The sequence below is a fragment of the Aricia agestis genome, chromosome 1 (genome assembly GCF_905147365.1).
Source record: "Aricia agestis chromosome 1, ilAriAges1.1, whole genome shotgun sequence".
NCBI lineage: Eukaryota > Metazoa > Arthropoda > Insecta > Lepidoptera > Lycaenidae > Aricia > Aricia agestis.
In genome coordinates, this window is record NC_056406.1 from 4468820 (window position 1) to 4488715 (window position 19896).

Sequence of the window (19896 nt, forward strand, 5' to 3'; positions counted from 1 at the left end):
AATAAATTTTTCTGCGACATCCCTAAGGCTGTGATGTCTAATCTCGTGTATGTTTCCTTCATTTTTATTTTTTTGTACTGCCTGTTCTTCAACAAATTCTTCAAGATATTGATCTCCAAATTGCAGATTATCATTTTCATCTACATAAATATTCCTCAACTCCTCTGTCATATTTATCCAGATCCTTCTGGTCTGGTATATTTTCTTTAGGCTATTTCGCACTTTACTATATGTAGTAGTTTGCATTATTTCTGTGTGATGACTAATGTCTTGCAACTCTTCAGGTATATAGTACTCTTTATTATTTTGAGTTGTTATCATTGTTATAGAAAGTACATTTGATTTTCCGTCTCTTGATGGCAGCAAAGTAAATTTAAATTGTAGCTTCTCCATATTATTATGAGCGAATTGTCGTCCTTCGAAATTCAAATATTTTACTTTTCTGTCGCAAACATACCAGCCTACTCTAAATAAGAAGTTTTAAACTTACACACATAACATCTCCACGTTACCTACCATCAACAACATTGGGAAATTATGTCGCTAAAGTAAAGGATGACATCGTGTAAGTAGTACCTATTCATAAAGGACAGCGGTTTCTTACTATCAAGCCTCAATTAATCGGTCTGAATTTCCACCATTTAAATATTTGTTATTTAATTTTTTTGTGAAGACAGGTAGGTTTCTTATGCCGTTACTAAGGGCTCCTACACAAAACTGCGAATTCACATCGCATCGCAATGTCAGTTTTATTATAAATTTTGTCGCAGATATTTAAGATGTGATGCGAATTCGCAGTTATGTGAGGGAGTTTTAACAAAGAAACACACGAGTAGTGACCAGAGAAGGTTTTTTACGCCGGTACTTACATAGACCTTCTTATCAGCAAGCCTCACGACTCTGATGGTCTGGTCGACGTAGTACAACCGGTCATTAGGCGCGTCCAAGGCCAGGCCAGTTGCAAACGTCTCCAAGTCGGGTACCAGTATATCTTGACCTGTGCCGTCCATCTTGGCAGTGTATAGGACAGGGTTCTCCTTCCAATCCGCCCAGTACATGTCACTAGGAACACCATAAAGGATTATCAAGACCATACAGTAATTTTTTGAAAGCTTTTCGAATTTAGTAAGTTAACTTAGAACAGTAAATCACCGTAAGAAAATATCCTTTAGAGATATCCAAAAGTTCGAAGTATGAACCATACATATTATTATATTATAACATGCTGTACACCGGACATTTTAGAATCTTTACCAGTTTTTTTCAATTTCTTTTCGCTTCGAAACTGTGACGCATAAGCGGGCCCCTAGACGAGCAATTTTATTGCGCAATATCATGTATTACGTAATTTGACCGTCTAGGGTGGATATTGAACATCACGCGCCTTCAATCTAATTGTCAAATAAACTGTTCAATAAAATTGAAGAGTGATATTGCACAATACAATTGATCTTCTAGGGGCCGGCTAACAGTCAAAAGATGTTATTCATACCCTTTCCTCGGATTGAGCGTGACGAATCTCGGATGCTGCGTGTTGGCGAACAGCGTGCGGCAGACGGCGCCGTCGAGCGTGCACACGCCCACCGCCGCCCAGTCCGCGTCGCTGAAGTACAGCGCCCCGCCCCCCACCGCCACGTCCGCCGGTGACGACAGACGCAGCGCCGCCACAACCTGTTATTTGTATAAGAGCAAATTAGAGCCTTACCGTATCGCTTGACCACTGCACGTTAAACAGTTTGACAAGAAACATTATAACAGTTAAATTTTAAATGGTGACGACAGACGCAGTGCGGTCACCACCTTGGTAGATATATGACATTATGGTCGATTTACACGGGTGACTAACGGGTCGATTTTAGTCACCCGGCAAGTCACCACTCACCAGTCGAATCGCCAGTCCAAGTCGAATCGCCACCCCATTTACACGGGTGACTAACGGGTCGATTTTAGTCACCCGGCAAGTCACCAGTCAACAGTAGTGTTCGCAGCAAGCGATCGCTTGCGCCTGAGCGTTTGCACGGTCGATTTTAGTCACCTTGCGACTTTAGCCGCATGCGGCGTAGTCGACTTACCATTTACACCGTCGATTTTCGCCGTGCGGCGGAAATCGTGCGGCTTTAGTCACCCGTGTAAATCGGCCATTAGAACCATACCGCTTGTATTTACAGTACCGTACCTCTTGACCTCTTGGCATTAAACAGTAAGGCCGGTTTAAATAGTCAGTACTTAAGTCGCGACCCAGTCTCAAGACGCGGTTCAGCTCTGTGATTGGTCCAAATTTTGACAGCCAACCAATCACAGAGCCTGAGCCGTGTCTTGAGTATTTATACCGGCCTTAGATACGAAACGAATTTGTAACAGTTATTTGAAGGAAGACTTTTAAAGCAAACCGACGCTACGATGTAGCGATGGAGCAATGTTCAAAACAAATTACATTGAACTCGGCATGCGAGAGTAGCGTCAGTTGCAGCCAAAATATATAGCTAATATTATAAGTTACCTGTAGGCTGTAATCTTTTGGTAAATATGCCCTAAAGCTTAAGTTTAAGGCTAATATTGCACAATTTATTAGTAGACCTATATTATCTTCAAAAAGTCCACAACACTTTGTCTTCACTCTTCAATTTGTAAATAGTTGCAATTCCAATGACGTCATAAAACACTAACTGCTGCGTACCTGTGTAGTGGCGGCGACGTCGTCAAAGAGCGCGCGCGCGATGGCCTGGTGGCCCTGCGCCGTCTCCACCCAATACACGTGCCTGCCGTCGAACGTCACGCCGTGAGCCTGAATGTCGAATATATAAATAAATTGTTACTTCTACATAGACACTTCACACTCCACAGGTAACCTATATGTACCATCGAAAAAATTGATTAATAGCCAGTTGACGGACCTAGATCAATTGGTCGGATAATTAAAAAGTACGTGGATGACCGAGCTTTGCTCGGTATAGCAAACACTCATTGACTTCGTGTTACTTAACAACGCCATCTGCTGGAACAGCTTTAGCTGTTGCTGTGCCGTTAAAGCAATTAGTTCCTAACAAAATAGTATTATTATTCGCCAATAGATGTCATAGGGCCTACCCCTTATGAGGAATAGATGCCTACATTAAATCCCGTCTTCTGAAGTCTATCCTCTATCTCCGTCACATGTTCCTTTCCCCTGTCCTGTGGCCACCATCCCCTTCGAAGAAAGGATTTTTCAAAACGATATGTACCGTATCTGAGGTTCAAGTTTCCTGGGTCTTTAATGTAAGTACATTAAAAATTTCGTGTGCAGGCCTACCACGGAACGGAAGGGTCATATTTTTCAGTTTATCGATTATCGATAAAACACGAATAAAAGACATTTTCTAAAAATGATTCCTAGCTAGATCGATTTATCGCCCCCGAAACCCTCTATATATATATATATATATATATATATATATATATATATATATATATACAGGAATTGCTCGTTTAAAGATATAAGATTTCCGTTTTGACGGGCCTAACAAAGTTTAAGTAGGTACAAACATTTTTTTACCTTCTTAACGTCGCCTACGATGATGCCCTGCAGCTTAGAATGGACCTTGATGTATCGGATTTCGTTGCGGGTGCTGAAGAACAATATCGCTTCTGGTTCTAAAAATATAATACGTTAGGATGAATTACGATAAAATATGTATGTTCAGTTTCCATTCACACTATAAACCATACAGCGTAAATAATATTTTTACAAAATTTTCACACTAATAAACCAAATCTTAGTGATGTTTAATGCGCTTGTTTTTCACATATTTTCTGAAGCAGGTGTACCACCATTAACATTATCATCACTAACCTGGCGCGAAGCAGAGGTAGTTAGCGCGGTCGGGGACGTATCCGTCGTCACACTGGCACGTATAATGGTCACCGCGGTGCACGCACGTATGCGAGCAGACGGGCGCGGGCAGCGCGCACTGGTCGGCCGCGCCGCACCGCGCGCCGTCGTACCGCTGTAACGCGCCGCACTGGCACTCCGCGCCCGCACGCGACGCCGCACAGAACCCGCCGGCGCACGTCACGTTGTCGCACATCGTGGACCCTGTGGAACAACGATGATATTAACGATATTTTCTATAATAAAAATCATATTATGTATGATATGTTACCACCCTATGGTTGAGTAGTAGAAAATGCCCTATAGCATTAAGTCCGCCATTGTATTGTGCAAAAAAGTGTAAAATAAAATTATATTGGAAACTTATTGGTTACACAATTTATTGGAATTCGGAACTTCATACTCACAGTGTTCGCAGAACTCTCCCTCGTCGCTGCCGTCGCGACAGTCTTTCAGCCCGTCGCACATGCGGTGGGCGGGGACGCAGAACGACGCGTCCGTACACGCGTACTCCATCTCGGCGGCGCTCTGCGGTGTGCCACTGGGGCAGTTCACACCGTCGTTCACGCGACGACCGTGTAGCGCGTGTCCTGTATTGTGATTATGATTAACAAGAGATTAAGATCATAGTAAAAAACATTACGGCATAAATATGCCTGATCTCACGATTTCGACTATATAGTTATAATAAACACAAATCTCATTACAAGACTAATTGTAATTTATTCAAAATTGAATTAATTACAATTAAGTAAGAATGAGAAAGATAAGCTTAGAAGTAGGTCTCAAGATTAACAACGCAAAAACCAAGCTAATGGTGGTTGATCGCACATTAGAACATTAGATCTTGCAGGCCTGCTTGATTTTGAAGTAGTCTCCGACTTTGTATACCTGGGATCCAACATCAACAGCACATGATCAGATAATATCGTTTTCACATGACAGATCATGTGAAAAGGAGATCAGAAGACGTATAGGTATGGTCAAGAATGCATGTCGCAGCTCCAAAGAATATTGAAAGATCGTAACATCTCACGGAAGACAAAAATCAAACTTGTCCAGTCCTTAGTCTTCTCCATATTTACCTACGGAGTGGAGACGAGGACTCTAAAGAAAGCGGATCGCGATCGAATTGACGCCTTCGAGATGTGGTGCTGGCGAAAAATGCTCTAAATACCATGGACCTCCTTTCGTACCAACGTCTCCATCCTTAGTGACCTAAAGACATAAGCACCATACATCAACTCTTCATAAAATTGAAGGTTAATCATCATTTCATATCTCTGAGTACAGTTCACTTTCTTACAGCTCTGGATTTTTGTATAGGCAGTATAGGCCATGGCCTATGGGCGGTAGCATCTTATGGCGTCCTAAGGGGGCGGCAGCGTCCTAGGATGGCAGTAGAGTTCGTACATAAGGGGGGCAAAATGAAAGTGGCCTATACTCATAAAAAATATAAATCTGGCCCTCCAATCTATCTTGGTTATATCTTAATACACTCACTGCAAGTATCATGTATGTCCTCGTCGGTCTTGTCGTCGCAGTCGTACTTGCCGTCGCACATCCACAGCGTCGAGATGCAGCGCTCGCCGTCACATAGGAACCCTTTGCACGTGGACTGAAAAAATATGTTTTTTTTACAATCGATTTCGTAAAGGAAAGCAATTAATTTAAAGGCCTATTCCATATAGACAAAGTAACTATTCTGTATGTATCATGTTTGTCTTTACATGCTCCTCTGAAACATAGACCATCTTTGTTAGACAATTAGATGATCGGCCTGAGTTTTTCAAACCAAACTTGGAAACATTAACTTATTGTACTATCAAAAAAGTTGATTCCTAGGTAGATGGCGGACCCTAAGTAATTTGGTCGTGTTATGTCAAAGTCAGCCGACCGATTACAGCTAACATCGAATTTACATAAGCCAACCAAATGATGTAGGTCCATTAACTACCAAGAAATAAATTTCCTCTATGGTACTTCAAAAGCATTAATTATTATGGGACAAGAGGGCTGTACTCTATGTAACTGGATCATTGTATCTTAAATCACCAACATTCTCATTGACATGAGGACTGGTGCAGTTGACTTCGTCGCTGCCGTCATCGCAGTCCAGCTCATTGTTGCACACCCACGTTGCTGGCACACACTTGTGAGAGTCCCCGCACAGGAATTGGTGGGTCTGGTTGCAGTATTGCGCATCTGGCAGGTGGCTCGCTGGAGATAAAGCCTTTGTTAGTTAAAATTGTAGTACTAGACGTTGAAGTGCGAGTTACACTAATGGATGACATTCTCCAAGCTCCAAACTCCAAGTATTTGTTTATTATAAACTATACAGGTTATAGACAAATTTAATAATATTTTTCTGCAAAATAAGGTTTCCAATAAATATATTGCCAACTTACAACAAAAGTTTTCATCGCTACCATCTTCGCAATCATAAAATCCATCACAATATCTATCAGCTGTGATACAGCCGCCACCCAAGCAGAAGAATGCTCCCTCCTCAAAGCATGTGGGCTCTAGAGACTGCATTTCATCGACAAATTGTGCTGAGCATGTTGCTAGATATAATATGAAAATCGACAGCAATTTTAATCTGAAATAGAAATTAAGTATAATCATAACTTCTTGACTGAATCAAAGAGTTTGTATTTATATTCAAGCTAAGCAAATATGTGCAAATGTAAATGGCGCGTGCGCTTTACGAACACGTGTTTCAAGGTATTCAATATAATTACTTTTGAGTTTTGAGGTGGTTCTAGGACATAAATGAGCACTTAAGGTTTAATGATGGTGAAAATGTTTGTATTACTTTTGTAAGGAGATGAAAGAGTTATGAAATATTATAATACTTAAACTGTTAGATTTGAGTTCAGGAGCTACCACCTTAGTTTATGTACTTACCTGCAATGTTTCATATTGTTTTATTTTTAATTTCCTGATGTAGTAGTAATCATTTATGAGAATTATTATGCAAAAATGTAGAACTTATCACGTGGCGATTGGCGGCAAAAAGCAGTGAAAGCAGTTGCCTGATGCTCTGTGTTTGGCAGAAGAGGTTTAAAATTTATCAATAAAAATTTTCAACTACCCACATATAAAAAATATCAAAAGCAGAATTTTTAAAAATACATCGTTCACAAATACAAAGTTTGTCAGTAATAATATTAGCTAATATAAAATTTTAATTAAATATTAGCCAAAAACATAATTGCTTTATTTATTTTTAACCGACTTCATTATTTTCAAAAACTGAAAAACCACCTCAAATGAAAATCACAGATAAAAGAATCTTGTTTGTTGTCTTTGATGTTAGGCCGCTCTACACGTTAGCCGTGTTTGCCGAACAGAAGGGGACGGCGCTACACCAGAAAGAAAGACGCAAATAATTCAATCTCTTTTTTTAGTATAGCGCCGTCCTCTTCTCAGCAAACACGGCCAACGTATCCAGAGGCTGCTTTAGATTTTCGTTCAGGAATCGCTAATAGCGGCTCTACAAGATGGGCCAGCGTAGTGGCCCATCACGATGGGCCAGCGTGGGAAGGACGTAGTGGCGTAGGATGGCCGATGGCGCCAGTGATGGCCGTGGAATGGCGGTGGTGTCGGTTTTTCGGCCGCACATCAAAGGATGATATCCCAGCGATGGCGGTACGCCGTACGCCTCTACACGTGGCCGATACGAGTTACGACAATCGGTGCCTGACTGCGGTCGAGTGAGGACGTCAAAATTCGTTTTACAATTTACGAATTTCATTCAAAATGACGAGTACTTGGTCTCATAATGAATGAATCTATATCAATATGATAAAGGCTTTTACTCAAAAACTACTGAACGGATTTTAATGAAACATTTACAATAATTATTATAGCATAATACATTATATACATAACCCCTGACTTTTTAAAGATACAAGTTTGGGAGTTTCGGCGTTGTTTTAATCTGAACGGAAAGCATATTATGCTATTATTACATTCATCATTGTCATCATCATCACTGCCATAAACCATTATTTTAATTTTAGTCTCGAAATAATTATTCATATAATAATAAAGAGAAGGTTCATATTAGGAGGGAGGTGATACGAAGTCCACCGGGTCATCTGGTGAAGTCATAAATTATTAAAAAATGTACGTTTTGCATTGTCGCAATAGCTAATGCTTACACGTCCATCTTGAACAACGATTAGATCACAACTGAACACGGCCATCATGTAGAGGTGTTGCGACCATTGTTACATCCATAGACATAATATATACCTAAAGACCAACAAAGAGTGCGAGAGAGAAGAAAATCCTTTATGGAATTATAACATGATGAAAAGAGAGAGGCAGTCTAATGAAAATTGTAACAACTTTTATTTGACAGGTCGTCAAAAGTCGTCAATCGTTTTTATGCCCTTTCGGTATTTGCAATTTATTATTTAAATCGTATGTTATTTTCAACAAATACTATTATATATAACAATAATAACTTGTGCTGTGAGTGATTGCAGTGTAAATCATAGGAATAATCCTGAAAAATATACATTTCACCCGTAATTAATCTTCATGTCCTAATTGCTACGATGTGTTTATTTTTGCTACATTCTGGTCTTTAGTTCTCTATTTCAAATAAAATATTGTGAATCCTCCCTTTTACTTTCATATTTTGCGTAACTAAAGGTACTATTGTTCCTATATTACACAAATTTTGAAGAAAAATTTTTCATCAAAATTTCTAACATATACGCTAGTGCTTGAATCAAATTTATCGATATGCTTATCGATATTTTACAATAACATAAATCTAAAATAAAAATCATTTACCTTTATATTTATCACCTTAAGCCCGGCCGCACATTATCCGAAATTTCTGATCAGAAAAATTCGGACGCCCGGCGCAACGCACTCTGTTCATACATTTTGTTGTAGACCCATCATACTAAAATAATTTCTGACGTGTCAAAATGTATGAGCGGGGCGGGGCGTCCGAATTTTAGTGATCACAAATTCGGATAATGTGCGGCCGGACTAAAAGGACATATTATCTTATTTTAACTAATAGTATATTATAATATAGCTAATATAATATAACTACTATAATATAGAGTGACTCTAAAACTAGAGGAAGGTTTATATTTATATATCATAATCATTTGTTTTACAGATTCCCTCAAGATCCTCTAATAAGAGGAAAATGGCTGAAATTAATTGGGCGTGTTGGTTGGAATCCCAAAAAAAATTCAACAATATGTAGCAAACATTTCATTGAAAATTTTTAAAGAAAAATTAGAATAAATACTATTTTGTTTAAAGGAGCTATCCCAACTTTATTTGTGCCAGTAAGTTTGACATACTGTTGCACTTATTACTGAAGCAATTATTAAAAATAAGCAATTATAAGCAATTAATGCTTTTTAGTTCATTTAAGATTATACTTATATGAACTAAAAAGTATTAAATAATCCTTATTCTGTACTCAATCTTCATTTCGTGAACGTTCTTGAATATTTTCTGGGACCATATGTTCCCATTTGAATATCAAGGAGTCACTTCGATTTCTCATTGTTTCCATCACCAGACCACCACTTTTGTGAACATGATACCTACTCGGAACAATACAATGTACAGCAAAAGAAAAAATTTGAAAATCGGTTCATAAACGGCGGAGTAATCGTTGAACATACATAAAAATATATCCACAGGCGAACGTCTAGACTCCTCCTGTTTGGAAGTCGGTTCAAAATAATTGTAATAAAATATTATGATATTTTATAATATGTATTTAATTTAAGAATAAAATATAATATACTATGTGTGTTGTTTACTTTCAACGTTTACTTTCAATGTAAGGGCTGATTTACCAGATAGATTTTACCTGAGTAATAAATAAGTAACTTTATAATTTGTTAAGTGTAAATTATTTACCCCTATAAGAACCTCATGTCATAACATATCCGACGATTGAAAAATCATTCCAAAAGAAAATGTGTATCTACTTTTCAATCGTCACCTTTTTTTGCCAATTAAAATTTATGATACCTAATTTGAAATACAAATCTATCAAAGTTGCATATTATTTATTTCTTATAGAAACTCAGGTAAAATAACTCGAACGGACTAAACTATCGATAGCAAAATACTATACTATCGATAGTAAAATATACATCACTAGCACACGCACACATTGACAGATCAAAAATGGTCACGCATTTTCGAGTTGTCAGGTGGTCTTTACGACAGTATATATTATGTCTATGGTTACATCGCATGCGCCATTTGATGGGCCAGATGGCCACTCGATTGTAGTGGCATGTAGAGGAGCGACGTGCTTCATTTTTTATGTATCTGTCATTTGTCCATAGACCATTTGTCAAAGTGCTGTCAAATTTGCAATTGCGACAGGTCAGAGTCCAATTTAAGTCTCCAACTTTCATTAAATTTATGATTTCTTTTATAAAATAAATATAAAATCCGTAGGGAATCAGTTTGTATCATTTTAGTTTCAATTAATTAAACTTACATTAAATTCTACTTGTAAAAATGGCATCCCAAGTAGCAAAATCATTATTGAAAGTATCACGGCCCAGCTCAACAGTTAAATTTGGTAAGTTTCAGGTTTTCTCGATTATAAATGTAATCTTGAGGACTTATACTCAATTATTATTTTCCTCTCATAACATGTTTTGTTTGATATTTATAGTAAACGCATATTTACACCCAATAATTTTCTATCACATATTATTGCCTGTAGGGATAAACTTTGAACCCAAGTGTTTTGGCTTCCACACAAATATTTACCACAAAACACAATTAATATAGACTGAACTTTGAACTTGAATAACAATGTTAGAGAAATGCTTTCAACTTGTCAGTAAGTCATTCTTCGAGAAAACATTTGTTGGCTAGATGCATCTTTCATCTTTAGATTTATAAATAAATACTAAGGCTGCTGCTGCTAATTATTTAATATCAGATCTCAGAGACAGCTTATGACTAACACCTAAATAAATAAGACAAATTAAAAATGTTAAGTAAGTGTGTTCAAAACATTTGCCTCACAGACTCTGCCAGGAGGGCTCTCAGTGTAGGAGCTGCTTTGCAACAGAAGAAGAGTCTTCCAGACCGCACCGGCAAGAATGTGGTCCTTGTGGATGGAGTCAGGACGCCTTTCCTGGTGTCCTTTACCGACTACGCCAAGATGATGCCTCATGAACTGGCTAGACACTCCTTGTTGTGAGTTGTAATTTTAATACCTCTATAGTTATCTTTTATTTAGTGCTGATGTAAATCAAAATTCTCTTTTTTTTAATTATAAGAATATATAATTAAAAAAAAGATTGCAATTACAGTTCAGAGAACTAAAATAACATCAGTTAATATTGCATAAATGCTGTTTTATTTACCAATGTTTATTCTAGGGGTCTCTTGCAAAAAACTGGTGTTTCCAAGGATGTGATCGACTACATAGTGTATGGTACTGTCATCCAAGAGGTGAAGACCTCAAACATTGGCCGAGAGGCTGCTTTGGCAGCTGGCTTCAGTGAACACACCCCGGCTCACACCGTCACCATGGCTTGTATCTCTTCCAACCAGGCTATCACCACTGGTAATAAACACAACATCTCATCACAATCACAACCATTTTAAGTTTAAAAAGAATATCAATGTCATCTCCAAACTACTTTTAATTGAATATCTTGCCCTCAAAGAGCGAAAACTCTCAGTTAGTAGAAAAAATGACAATGAAGAAAAGCCATGATACCATATGGATGGGACCACAAGGCTTTGTGAGTTATTTTTCTGCTCACTGAGAGTGACATTTTATACACCAATAATCGAAAAATCCTCATGATTTATCAATCATGATTTTTCGATATTTTAATTATTACAATATTCATCCTGTAATTTTGATTAATATATTTGTTAGAGATGATAGGCTGTCCATGAAAAACAATATTATAAAACCATTGCCTCTGACAGGTATCGGTATGATCGCGGCGGGCGCGTACGACGTGATCGTGGCGGGCGGCGTGGAGTTCATGTCGGACGTGCCCATCCGTCACTCGCGTAAGATGCGCTCGCTGCTGCTGCGCCTCAACCGCGCCAAGACGCCCGCGCAGCGCCTGTCGCTCATCGCCTCCATCAGGCCCGACTTCTTCGCGCCCGAGGTACGTGTTTATGTTGAAATCACAGACATAGATCAAGATAGATACCGCATGTCGCTATGTCCCTCCATTTGTATGAAAACGAGCGTGCTACTTTTTTATAGCTACTGTTGTGTGTGTGACGTACCAATGATAAGATAAGAATTATAGCTACATGGCGCACTTGTCGGGGTGGCCCGTTTTGTCACACTCACTATATATTCATATTTTTGTTGCCCATGACCAGCATCGATTGGGCATGCAATAGCTTTGCAATCAAGGGGTTCAATCATGCTTATTTATCAGCCCAATGTGGAGAATCAGAAGGGTCTTTGTTTTTTCGAAGTATATCTACTTATTTATATTGTGTTTGGTGTCATGCCTCATGTGTATACTGTATACGGACTAAACAAAATTAAGAGCATCATAATTTTTTCACCGTAACCGTTAAAAAGAAAGTCACTTCACTTTCTAGCTGCCGGCCGTAGCGGAGTTCTCGTCAGGCGAGACGATGGGTCACAGCGCGGACCGGCTGGCGGCGGCGTTCGGCGCGTCGCGGCAGGAGCAGGACGAGTACGCGCTGCGCTCGCACACGCTCGCACACGAGGCGCAGCAGAAGGGATACTTCACCGACCTTATGCCTATTAAGGGTAAGTGATAGATTTTTTAGCCTTAACAATTATCAAGTTATCACACTGGCGGTATGGGCGGCACCTATATATCTAGCGAGCGCCGCGTGTCTTGTCTAGATCTAATGATCGTCGTGCAACCGGTTCGCCCGCAAACAGTTAGTGTAATAAAGCTCTTAGGGTTCCGTTGGCATAATATTATCTTAGAAAGTACTGAATTGAGCTGAACTTTCAGAGCTGTGGCCAGAGTAAAATTTGAAGCAGCTTTTTAAATTTTTGCTACAATTTTTTTGTCTCAAACTATGTACAAACAATTAAAAAATAAAATATTATCTTCGTTTTTGGTATTTTAAAGGTAGGGTATTGTGATTTCAAGGTAGGGCATTGTCCCACAATGCCCCCCTCTAGCTACTGCCGACTGAACTTTGAAATGTTTGGAATTCGCCTCCGTCCTAGAAAATCATCTGCCTTAAAACTTCTTGAAACTTGAACATGAAAACTAATGATGTTTAATGAAGCTCTTAATAATTTTAAAATTTAAATTGTTGGAAGTGTGTGAATGAGAAACAATTTTTATTAAAATTGTTTTTCACACTTCCAACTCTAGAGAACTCTAGCATATTTTTGTCTAACTTATTAGTTAGACAAAAATATGCTAGAGTTATCTATTTTTACTTTAAATCATCCATCATATCGTTACAGTGGAAGGCAAGGACGGCGTGGTGGCTGCGGACAACGGCATCCGCGTGTCGACGCCGGAGCAGCTCGCCAAGCTGAAGCCCGCCTTCATCAAGCCGCACGGCACGGTCACCGCCGCCAATGCCTCCTTCCTGGTTATTATTGTATTTTATTTACGTTACAAACAGTCATAAAATGAATATTCTTTACGAACTTAACACGTTCGTTCCAACTACGATTTTCATGATGTCTTCTCGGATGCCGCCTACATTGTACGGCGGACTCACCAGGTGAGTCATTGGCACTGGAATCAAATTTACGTGAACTCTCCAGGTGAGTCGGTGGCACTGAACGTGTTAACATACAAGCCTAATGTATTGTTACTAAATACAAAAAAAAAAACTTTGCAGCATTGCTCGATGTTCAAAAATTTATAATATCAGAAAAAGAATTAGAATATGACTAGAAGTTCTTAATCCCTTACAAATTATGTGCTTGAATTCGTCATAAGAGTGTATTAAAAAGTTTTTATTTATCAAGATAATTTATTGATCCACAGACTGACGGAGCCTCAGCCTGTCTTATCATGTCGGAGGCCAAGGCCAAGGAGCTGGGACTCAAGCCCAAGGCCTACCTGCGTGACTTCACGTATGTGGCTCAGGTATGTTACACTAATGTGGTCTAAAAATAATGCAGTCTCGTTATAATGAAACAATAACATCAAAGTCTCATAAAACGTCAAACCAGCATCAATGGTTGATGAGAGACATTGTGCGTTTTTCCATTATACCGGCCCGGCAGCAGCGCCGGCAACGATACCACGTGGTGGAAAAACGAAGGCCCTGCGTCGGTGCCGGTGCACTGTGGGGCCAGCTAAGGCTCTTGCCTGGATTTTGCTGTTTCATAGGATTCCGACTGCATTGAAGCTGTACTAACGATGGATTGAAATAGGCAAATTGGGGAATAACTATATAACATAAAAATAAAAAGTTAATTGCGCCGAAATATCAATTAAATCAGCCGTGTAAAACATTAACTGCGCTGTAAAGAGCTTTACCTCCATCTTGTCTCTACAGGACCCCGTAGACCAGCTGCTGCTGGGACCCGCGTACGGCATCCCCAAGATCCTGGACAAGGCCGGCCTCAAGGTCGCCGACATCGACACCTGGGAGATCCACGAGGCTTTCGCCGTGAGTTACATGCACTTCATGAACTCATTGTTTCCCAACCTTTTTTTGCCATGGAACTTTAGGAAATTATAAGCACAGTTTAAACGGACCCCCTCAGTAAAATAAACAGCAAAAAAATCGGATTCATTTTACGAGTGACGACTGCCGAGACATTAAGGAGTGTGTAATGTGTCGAGCCAGCGGACGGTCGCGCTCCACGTTATGCACACGCAGCTTTTTACCGTTTATTTGTTTGCGTGTTTACGTGTTTTAATTTAGACCTTATGACTGAGTCCATAAGGTCTAAATTAAATTCAACTTACTGCACTTATCGTAAGGACGGCAGTTTTATTGTGGTACATGCTCGAGCCTCTTAGAAAGTTCCCACGGTTGTTTACTTGTTTACGTGAATCGGGAACTTTCTGGAATTCTTCTCGCCATATAAAAAGCCGCAGGTAGACGGCGCGGCAATTCAGTTCAATCTGAGCGATCTTCGAGGCGACAACAAGTGATCAATAGTGAGTGAACCAGTGAAACCTGCGACTTGGCTACGATCTAGGACAGTGATAGTGCTTAGTGATTGGACCTAGTGATTAGTGTTTGGACTTAGTACTAAGTGTTGTGACCTAGTGTTTAGTGCAGTGTTAATAAAGTCTTCAAGAGAGTCACCAGGGGCCCTATTATGAGCTCTTAAATCCATTCACTTTACGTCCTTATACAGTCAGATAAGGACGTAAAAAGAATGGATTTAAGAGCTCATGATAGAGGCCCTGGTCTTTCTCTCCAAATCCTCGAACCCTAGCCTGTAACAATAATATGGGCCAAGATGCCTGAGTTAAATAAATAAAAATAAAATAAAAAAATAGCTTTTACCATATATGTATGATTCAGAGATGACGCATCGGTCCCCCATAAATATACGGACCACAGGTTGGGAAACACTGTACTAGCTGACCCGGTGTATTGTCAACACGTTATATTTTGTGCATGTATTATACATAATATTAACATCACTCTATTAACAATCATCAAAACCCGTACTTTTGTTGGAGTCATAATAAATAAATAAAATATTTTGTTCTAGGGACAAATCTTGGCCAACCTGAAGGCTTTGGACTCTGACTGGTTCGGACAGACGTACCTCGGCCGTCAAGGAAAGGTAAGCAAAAATTTGCAGATAAAAGTTGGTTTAAATACCGCGACGAAACTTGAAGATGCTACAATAATAATAAGTAAATATGTGTGCGTGCACTGTGCAATATTCAAACTTAATATTGCACAGTGCTCACATATTTACTTATCAACAGATAAAATAGCAATTCATTTAACCAAAATACAATTAGGTGTCCCACAGGGATCCATTTTTTGTCCGTTTCTTTTTATCATCTATATAAATAAATGACCTTTGCCTGTTTTCACCAAGCGCCTCCTAACGCTAAGTGGTCCCCTAGCGGCCATTAAGGATACATATCCTTCAAGATTTCACCAATTTTTGTGTGTTACGTTCGTTCGTCCTTAGGGCGTAAGAACTTTTGCAAAACATTACTTTATTTTTTAAATGTGTTTGTTTTAAAATATATTTGACCCGCAAAGATCGCTAGGGAACACTTAGCGTTAGAAGACCGTTGGTGAAAACAGGCATACCTTATCTAGTTAAGGAATAAGGATAATGATAACGAGATAGTACTTTTTGCTGATGACACTTTATTTATTGTTAAAGTGAAGCGATAACAGTCGAATTATGACGAGGTAAATTGTGCTCTCTCAAAAATAGTGAATTGGTTTATTTAATGTAAATAACTTACTTTTAAATTCTAATAAAACAAAATGTTTAATATTTACTTTGCTAAATGTTAAGCAAGAGCTAACCAATTTGCTATTAAATGATGAGAAAATGAATCTTGTTGACACTACTGTATTTTTAGGATTAACACTAGATTACAAACTGCAGTGGGTTCCTCATATTGCCAAACTGGCCGATAAGCTCAGTTCCGCAGCATATGCAGTCAGAAAAATTAGAGAAATTTGTGATGAAGACACGGCGAAATTAGTTTATTATAGTTATTTTCACAGTATAATGTCTTACGGCATTCTATTATGGGCAAGTGCCGCTGATATTAACACAATATTTGTGCTGCAGAAGCGAGCTATACGATCTATTTATAAAATGTCATCCTTGGAAACGCTCAGAGAAAAGTTTAAGGAAATAAGAATTCTGACCGTAATCTTTCAATACATTTTGGACAATGTGTTATACATGAGAAAAAAACGTAAATAATTTTAAAACGAAAATTGACATTCACTGCAGGAAAGTGTTGGTTATGAATAAGCACAAGCTAGATATACCAATAACCAGCAAAGTAAGCAAATCTTTCAAAGGTTCCAGAAAACGTCCAAAATCTTTCAATTAAGAGGATACACCAGGGGCGAGAGAAATTGAAAATAGGTATTTGAAAATGTATTGCTGTCTCACCAATCTCAAGTCTCCCACCGCAGAGCGCGATAGAGACAACACGACAAAAGTTCTAATAAAAGAACAGAAAATCTTCGATTCGTTGTCCGCTGATTCCTTCTTCAAAACTTAACCGATTTAAGTACTTTTTTCATTAAGAATTAAAGCAAGGCTTGAGCTATGTTCCTATGTTTTTTTTTTTTGTATATTTTAGCCAGTTTTGTTTTCTAGGTGTTTGAACACAGAGGAAAATCTGGCCATTTTTTTGGATTTTTGGACGCTCTTATCTTTTTTATAATAAAATTATGAAAAAAAAAGAAAACATAGGGACATGCTAATAGTGGCCATAGATATTCAGGAAAAAAATCATAACTCTACCGGCATTATCCAGGGAGGAAACAGGGGACAACGTTTGTATGGAAAAATGGTGGTGTGGACTCCTCTTAATAAATTTAAAAAAGTTGTACAGCGTTACTGATTTTCTCAATGAGAGCACACTTTGGGAAAAATAAGCTGACAGACCATTGGTCGCTTATTTATAAATGTACCACATTTTTACTTACTTTACTTACATACAATTAGTTTAAGCTATCATTGTTATTTTCCACCTTTTCGGTAAAAGGTGGCCCCGTGCGAGTTTCTTAAGCTGCGTATCGACTTCGCGCGGCAAACCGACGAACATTGGCTCGCGCATTATGGCTACTGCGCCGTCGCGCGCGGCAGCCGGCAACTCGAACATCTGCGCGCTCGAATGTGCCGCGCGACAAACCAATTTGTGTCGGTTTTTGACAAAGGAGTGTCAGTGCGTTGTGCGCGCGCAATTGGGACGGACCTCACGCATTTTTAGTTGATACGCGCGGCAAAAACATGGATAACGAGAAGTGTCGTACTTTAATTAGATTATATGGCACTAAACAATTTCTATGGAACAGTAAATGTAGTGATTAGGTATCAGTATCTGATGTCTTCCATTAGTCTCAAACTACCATGTAGCATTCTGTTCATATTTTATATTTTTTTCATCCACAATCGAGCTTCTCGCTTCGATCGCTTGTTAAGTTGTTACTAATATGATAAATAATGATAAAAGCAGCAGCGGCACGTCACCGATGTGCGTCCATGGTTGTCGCGCACAAAATGAACGCTCGTTCACGGATCGGCTGCCGCGCGCGGCTGCCTCGCTATAATGAAATAGTGCGCAGAAAATGGCTCGCGAACCAAAACACAGATTTGCCGCGGTCGAACAATGCTCGCGCGGCCGCCGCGCGAAATCGATGCGCACCTTTACGCCGGTTCCTCCCGCCGGGTCAGTTCCCGAACTGGTGGTAGGCCTCATGTAGACGCGACGTTCTAAAAGTGTTAACTTTGTTAACCTATTTAGAAATAAATATTTTGATTTAATTTATATTATATTTGTCTAGGTCGGATCTCCGGATCTCAACAAATGGAACAAGTGGGGAGGCTCTCTGTCTATTGGACATCCCTTCGCTGCGACTGGGGTAAGTTATGTCGACTACTTAAAATTGCCATTTTTTCTCGACCTTAATTTGTTGTGCACCTACAAGCTTACTATACTTACCACAGATATGGTTTTTGGCCATCCAACATAAAATACTCAAAGAGCAATGAGGATGCCTTGTGTTGATGATGTAATTTTTTTTTTGACAAATAGAGATTTATTTATTTACTGGCTTTGAGAATACGCCATTCTCAGTCTACCCATGTTCGAAAACTCCATAAATTCATGTGTCAGGTGAGGCTGGCGATGCACACAGCCCACCGCCTGGTGCGCGAGGACGGGCAGTTCGGGCTGATCAGCGCGTGCGCCGCCGGCGGGCAGGGCGTCGCCATGCTGCTCGAGAGGCACCCCGACGCCACCACCAACTAAATGTCCGTACTGCCGAGATATTCGATGAACATGTATAACAACATATTTACTGTATTATTTTCTATGATATTAACATTGTCAAATTATTCATATACTAAATTAAGTTTCTGGATGGAGTTGTTAATGTTTTGTTTAAATTTAGTTTGTTATTATTTTTAGCAATATTCCGCGAAAATATGTTTTCGCGGAATATTGCTAAAAATAATAACAAACTAAATTTAAACTATGGATTTCCGCAAAGTAACGCCTGATTCCATTAACAATGTTTTGTTTGTCGATTTCGGAAAGTAATTGTTGTCTAATAAATACATAATATTATGCTACCAATAATAAAAACTAAGGAAACGTAACTCCCATACTACGTTTTAATTGGTTCCTTTCGAACTGTCATGTAACGTCAGCCTGATACCGCAAGGCCACCTAAATATTGCGAATGTGTACCTAGGTATACGAGTAACACATGGCATACATTTGGCAGGTATTGTAGAACATGTTTTTGATGGAGTTACTTTTCCTTAGTTTATTATACGTAGATAATAATATGTCTCTCAGCCGTAAAAGCCAGTCAATACCAGCTTTAGAAGAAAAATGTGAGATAAGGTTCCTTGAATGTGTTGAATGAGCAGTCCAAAGTGTTCCATGTTGAAGTAATAGAAGTTTTATACATCTTAAATATTTACAAAAGATTTTTATAACGATTTTCTGTAGCAATATTTTTGATAAGTGCTGTATATGTACAGATATAAGTTGTAACTGTGAGATTCAGGCAATATCACAATATGTTATTAATTAAATATTGAAGATATATTTTCGCACATATCTCAAGCATTCGCAGAATAAATTCTTGTTCCAATCTTTGTTAATTTATAGCGCGTCAAGAAAGTAAAGAAATTAAAAAGTGGCAACATCGTAGTGTCATCTTTTTTAATTAGACTGATTTGAAAGTGATGACACTACAATGTTGCCACTTTTTAATTTCTTCACTTTCTTGACGCACTGTAAGATTCTTGTTTAATAATTTAGTTATTTTAAAATACACAATAATATATACTGGCAGTCATATAAATTATTAACTATTTA

General features: G+C 38.8%; 2 protein-coding genes across 3 annotated transcripts in view; one reads left to right on the top strand and one right to left on the bottom strand.

Moving 5' to 3' along the window:
* The window catches only part of LOC121729941 (putative vitellogenin receptor), a 43699-nt gene extending 36754 nt beyond the window's left edge, over positions 1-6945 (bottom strand). For both annotated transcript variants that reach the window (XM_042118689.1, XM_042118680.1), the window contains exons 1-10: positions 6779-6945; positions 6277-6470; positions 5928-6088; positions 5372-5486; positions 4276-4458; positions 3830-4072; positions 3533-3630; positions 2678-2785; positions 1493-1671; positions 870-1062 (exon numbers count right to left, since the gene is read on the bottom strand). In XM_042118689.1, the coding sequence (XP_041974623.1) occupies positions 870-1062; positions 1493-1671; positions 2678-2785; positions 3533-3630; positions 3830-4072; positions 4276-4458; positions 5372-5486; positions 5928-6088; positions 6277-6470; positions 6779-6792 (1488 nt within the window). In that variant the 5' untranslated portion in view covers positions 6793-6945. The remainder of the gene's footprint in view (positions 1-869; positions 1063-1492; positions 1672-2677; positions 2786-3532; positions 3631-3829; positions 4073-4275; positions 4459-5371; positions 5487-5927; positions 6089-6276; positions 6471-6778) is intronic.
* A 3333-nt stretch (positions 6946-10278) lies between these two features.
* Positions 10279-18929, top strand: LOC121730112 (trifunctional enzyme subunit beta, mitochondrial). Its single transcript, XM_042118971.1, has 11 exons — positions 10279-10460; positions 10918-11089; positions 11275-11462; positions 11837-12024; positions 12476-12650; positions 13332-13462; positions 13867-13968; positions 14384-14497; positions 15561-15635; positions 18350-18427; positions 18682-18929. Exons 1-11 carry the CDS (start codon positions 10397-10399, stop codon positions 18814-18816), a joined length of 1422 nt encoding a protein of 473 aa, XP_041974905.1. The 5' UTR covers positions 10279-10396; the 3' UTR covers positions 18817-18929.
* Positions 18930-19896: the final 967 nt, after the last annotated feature.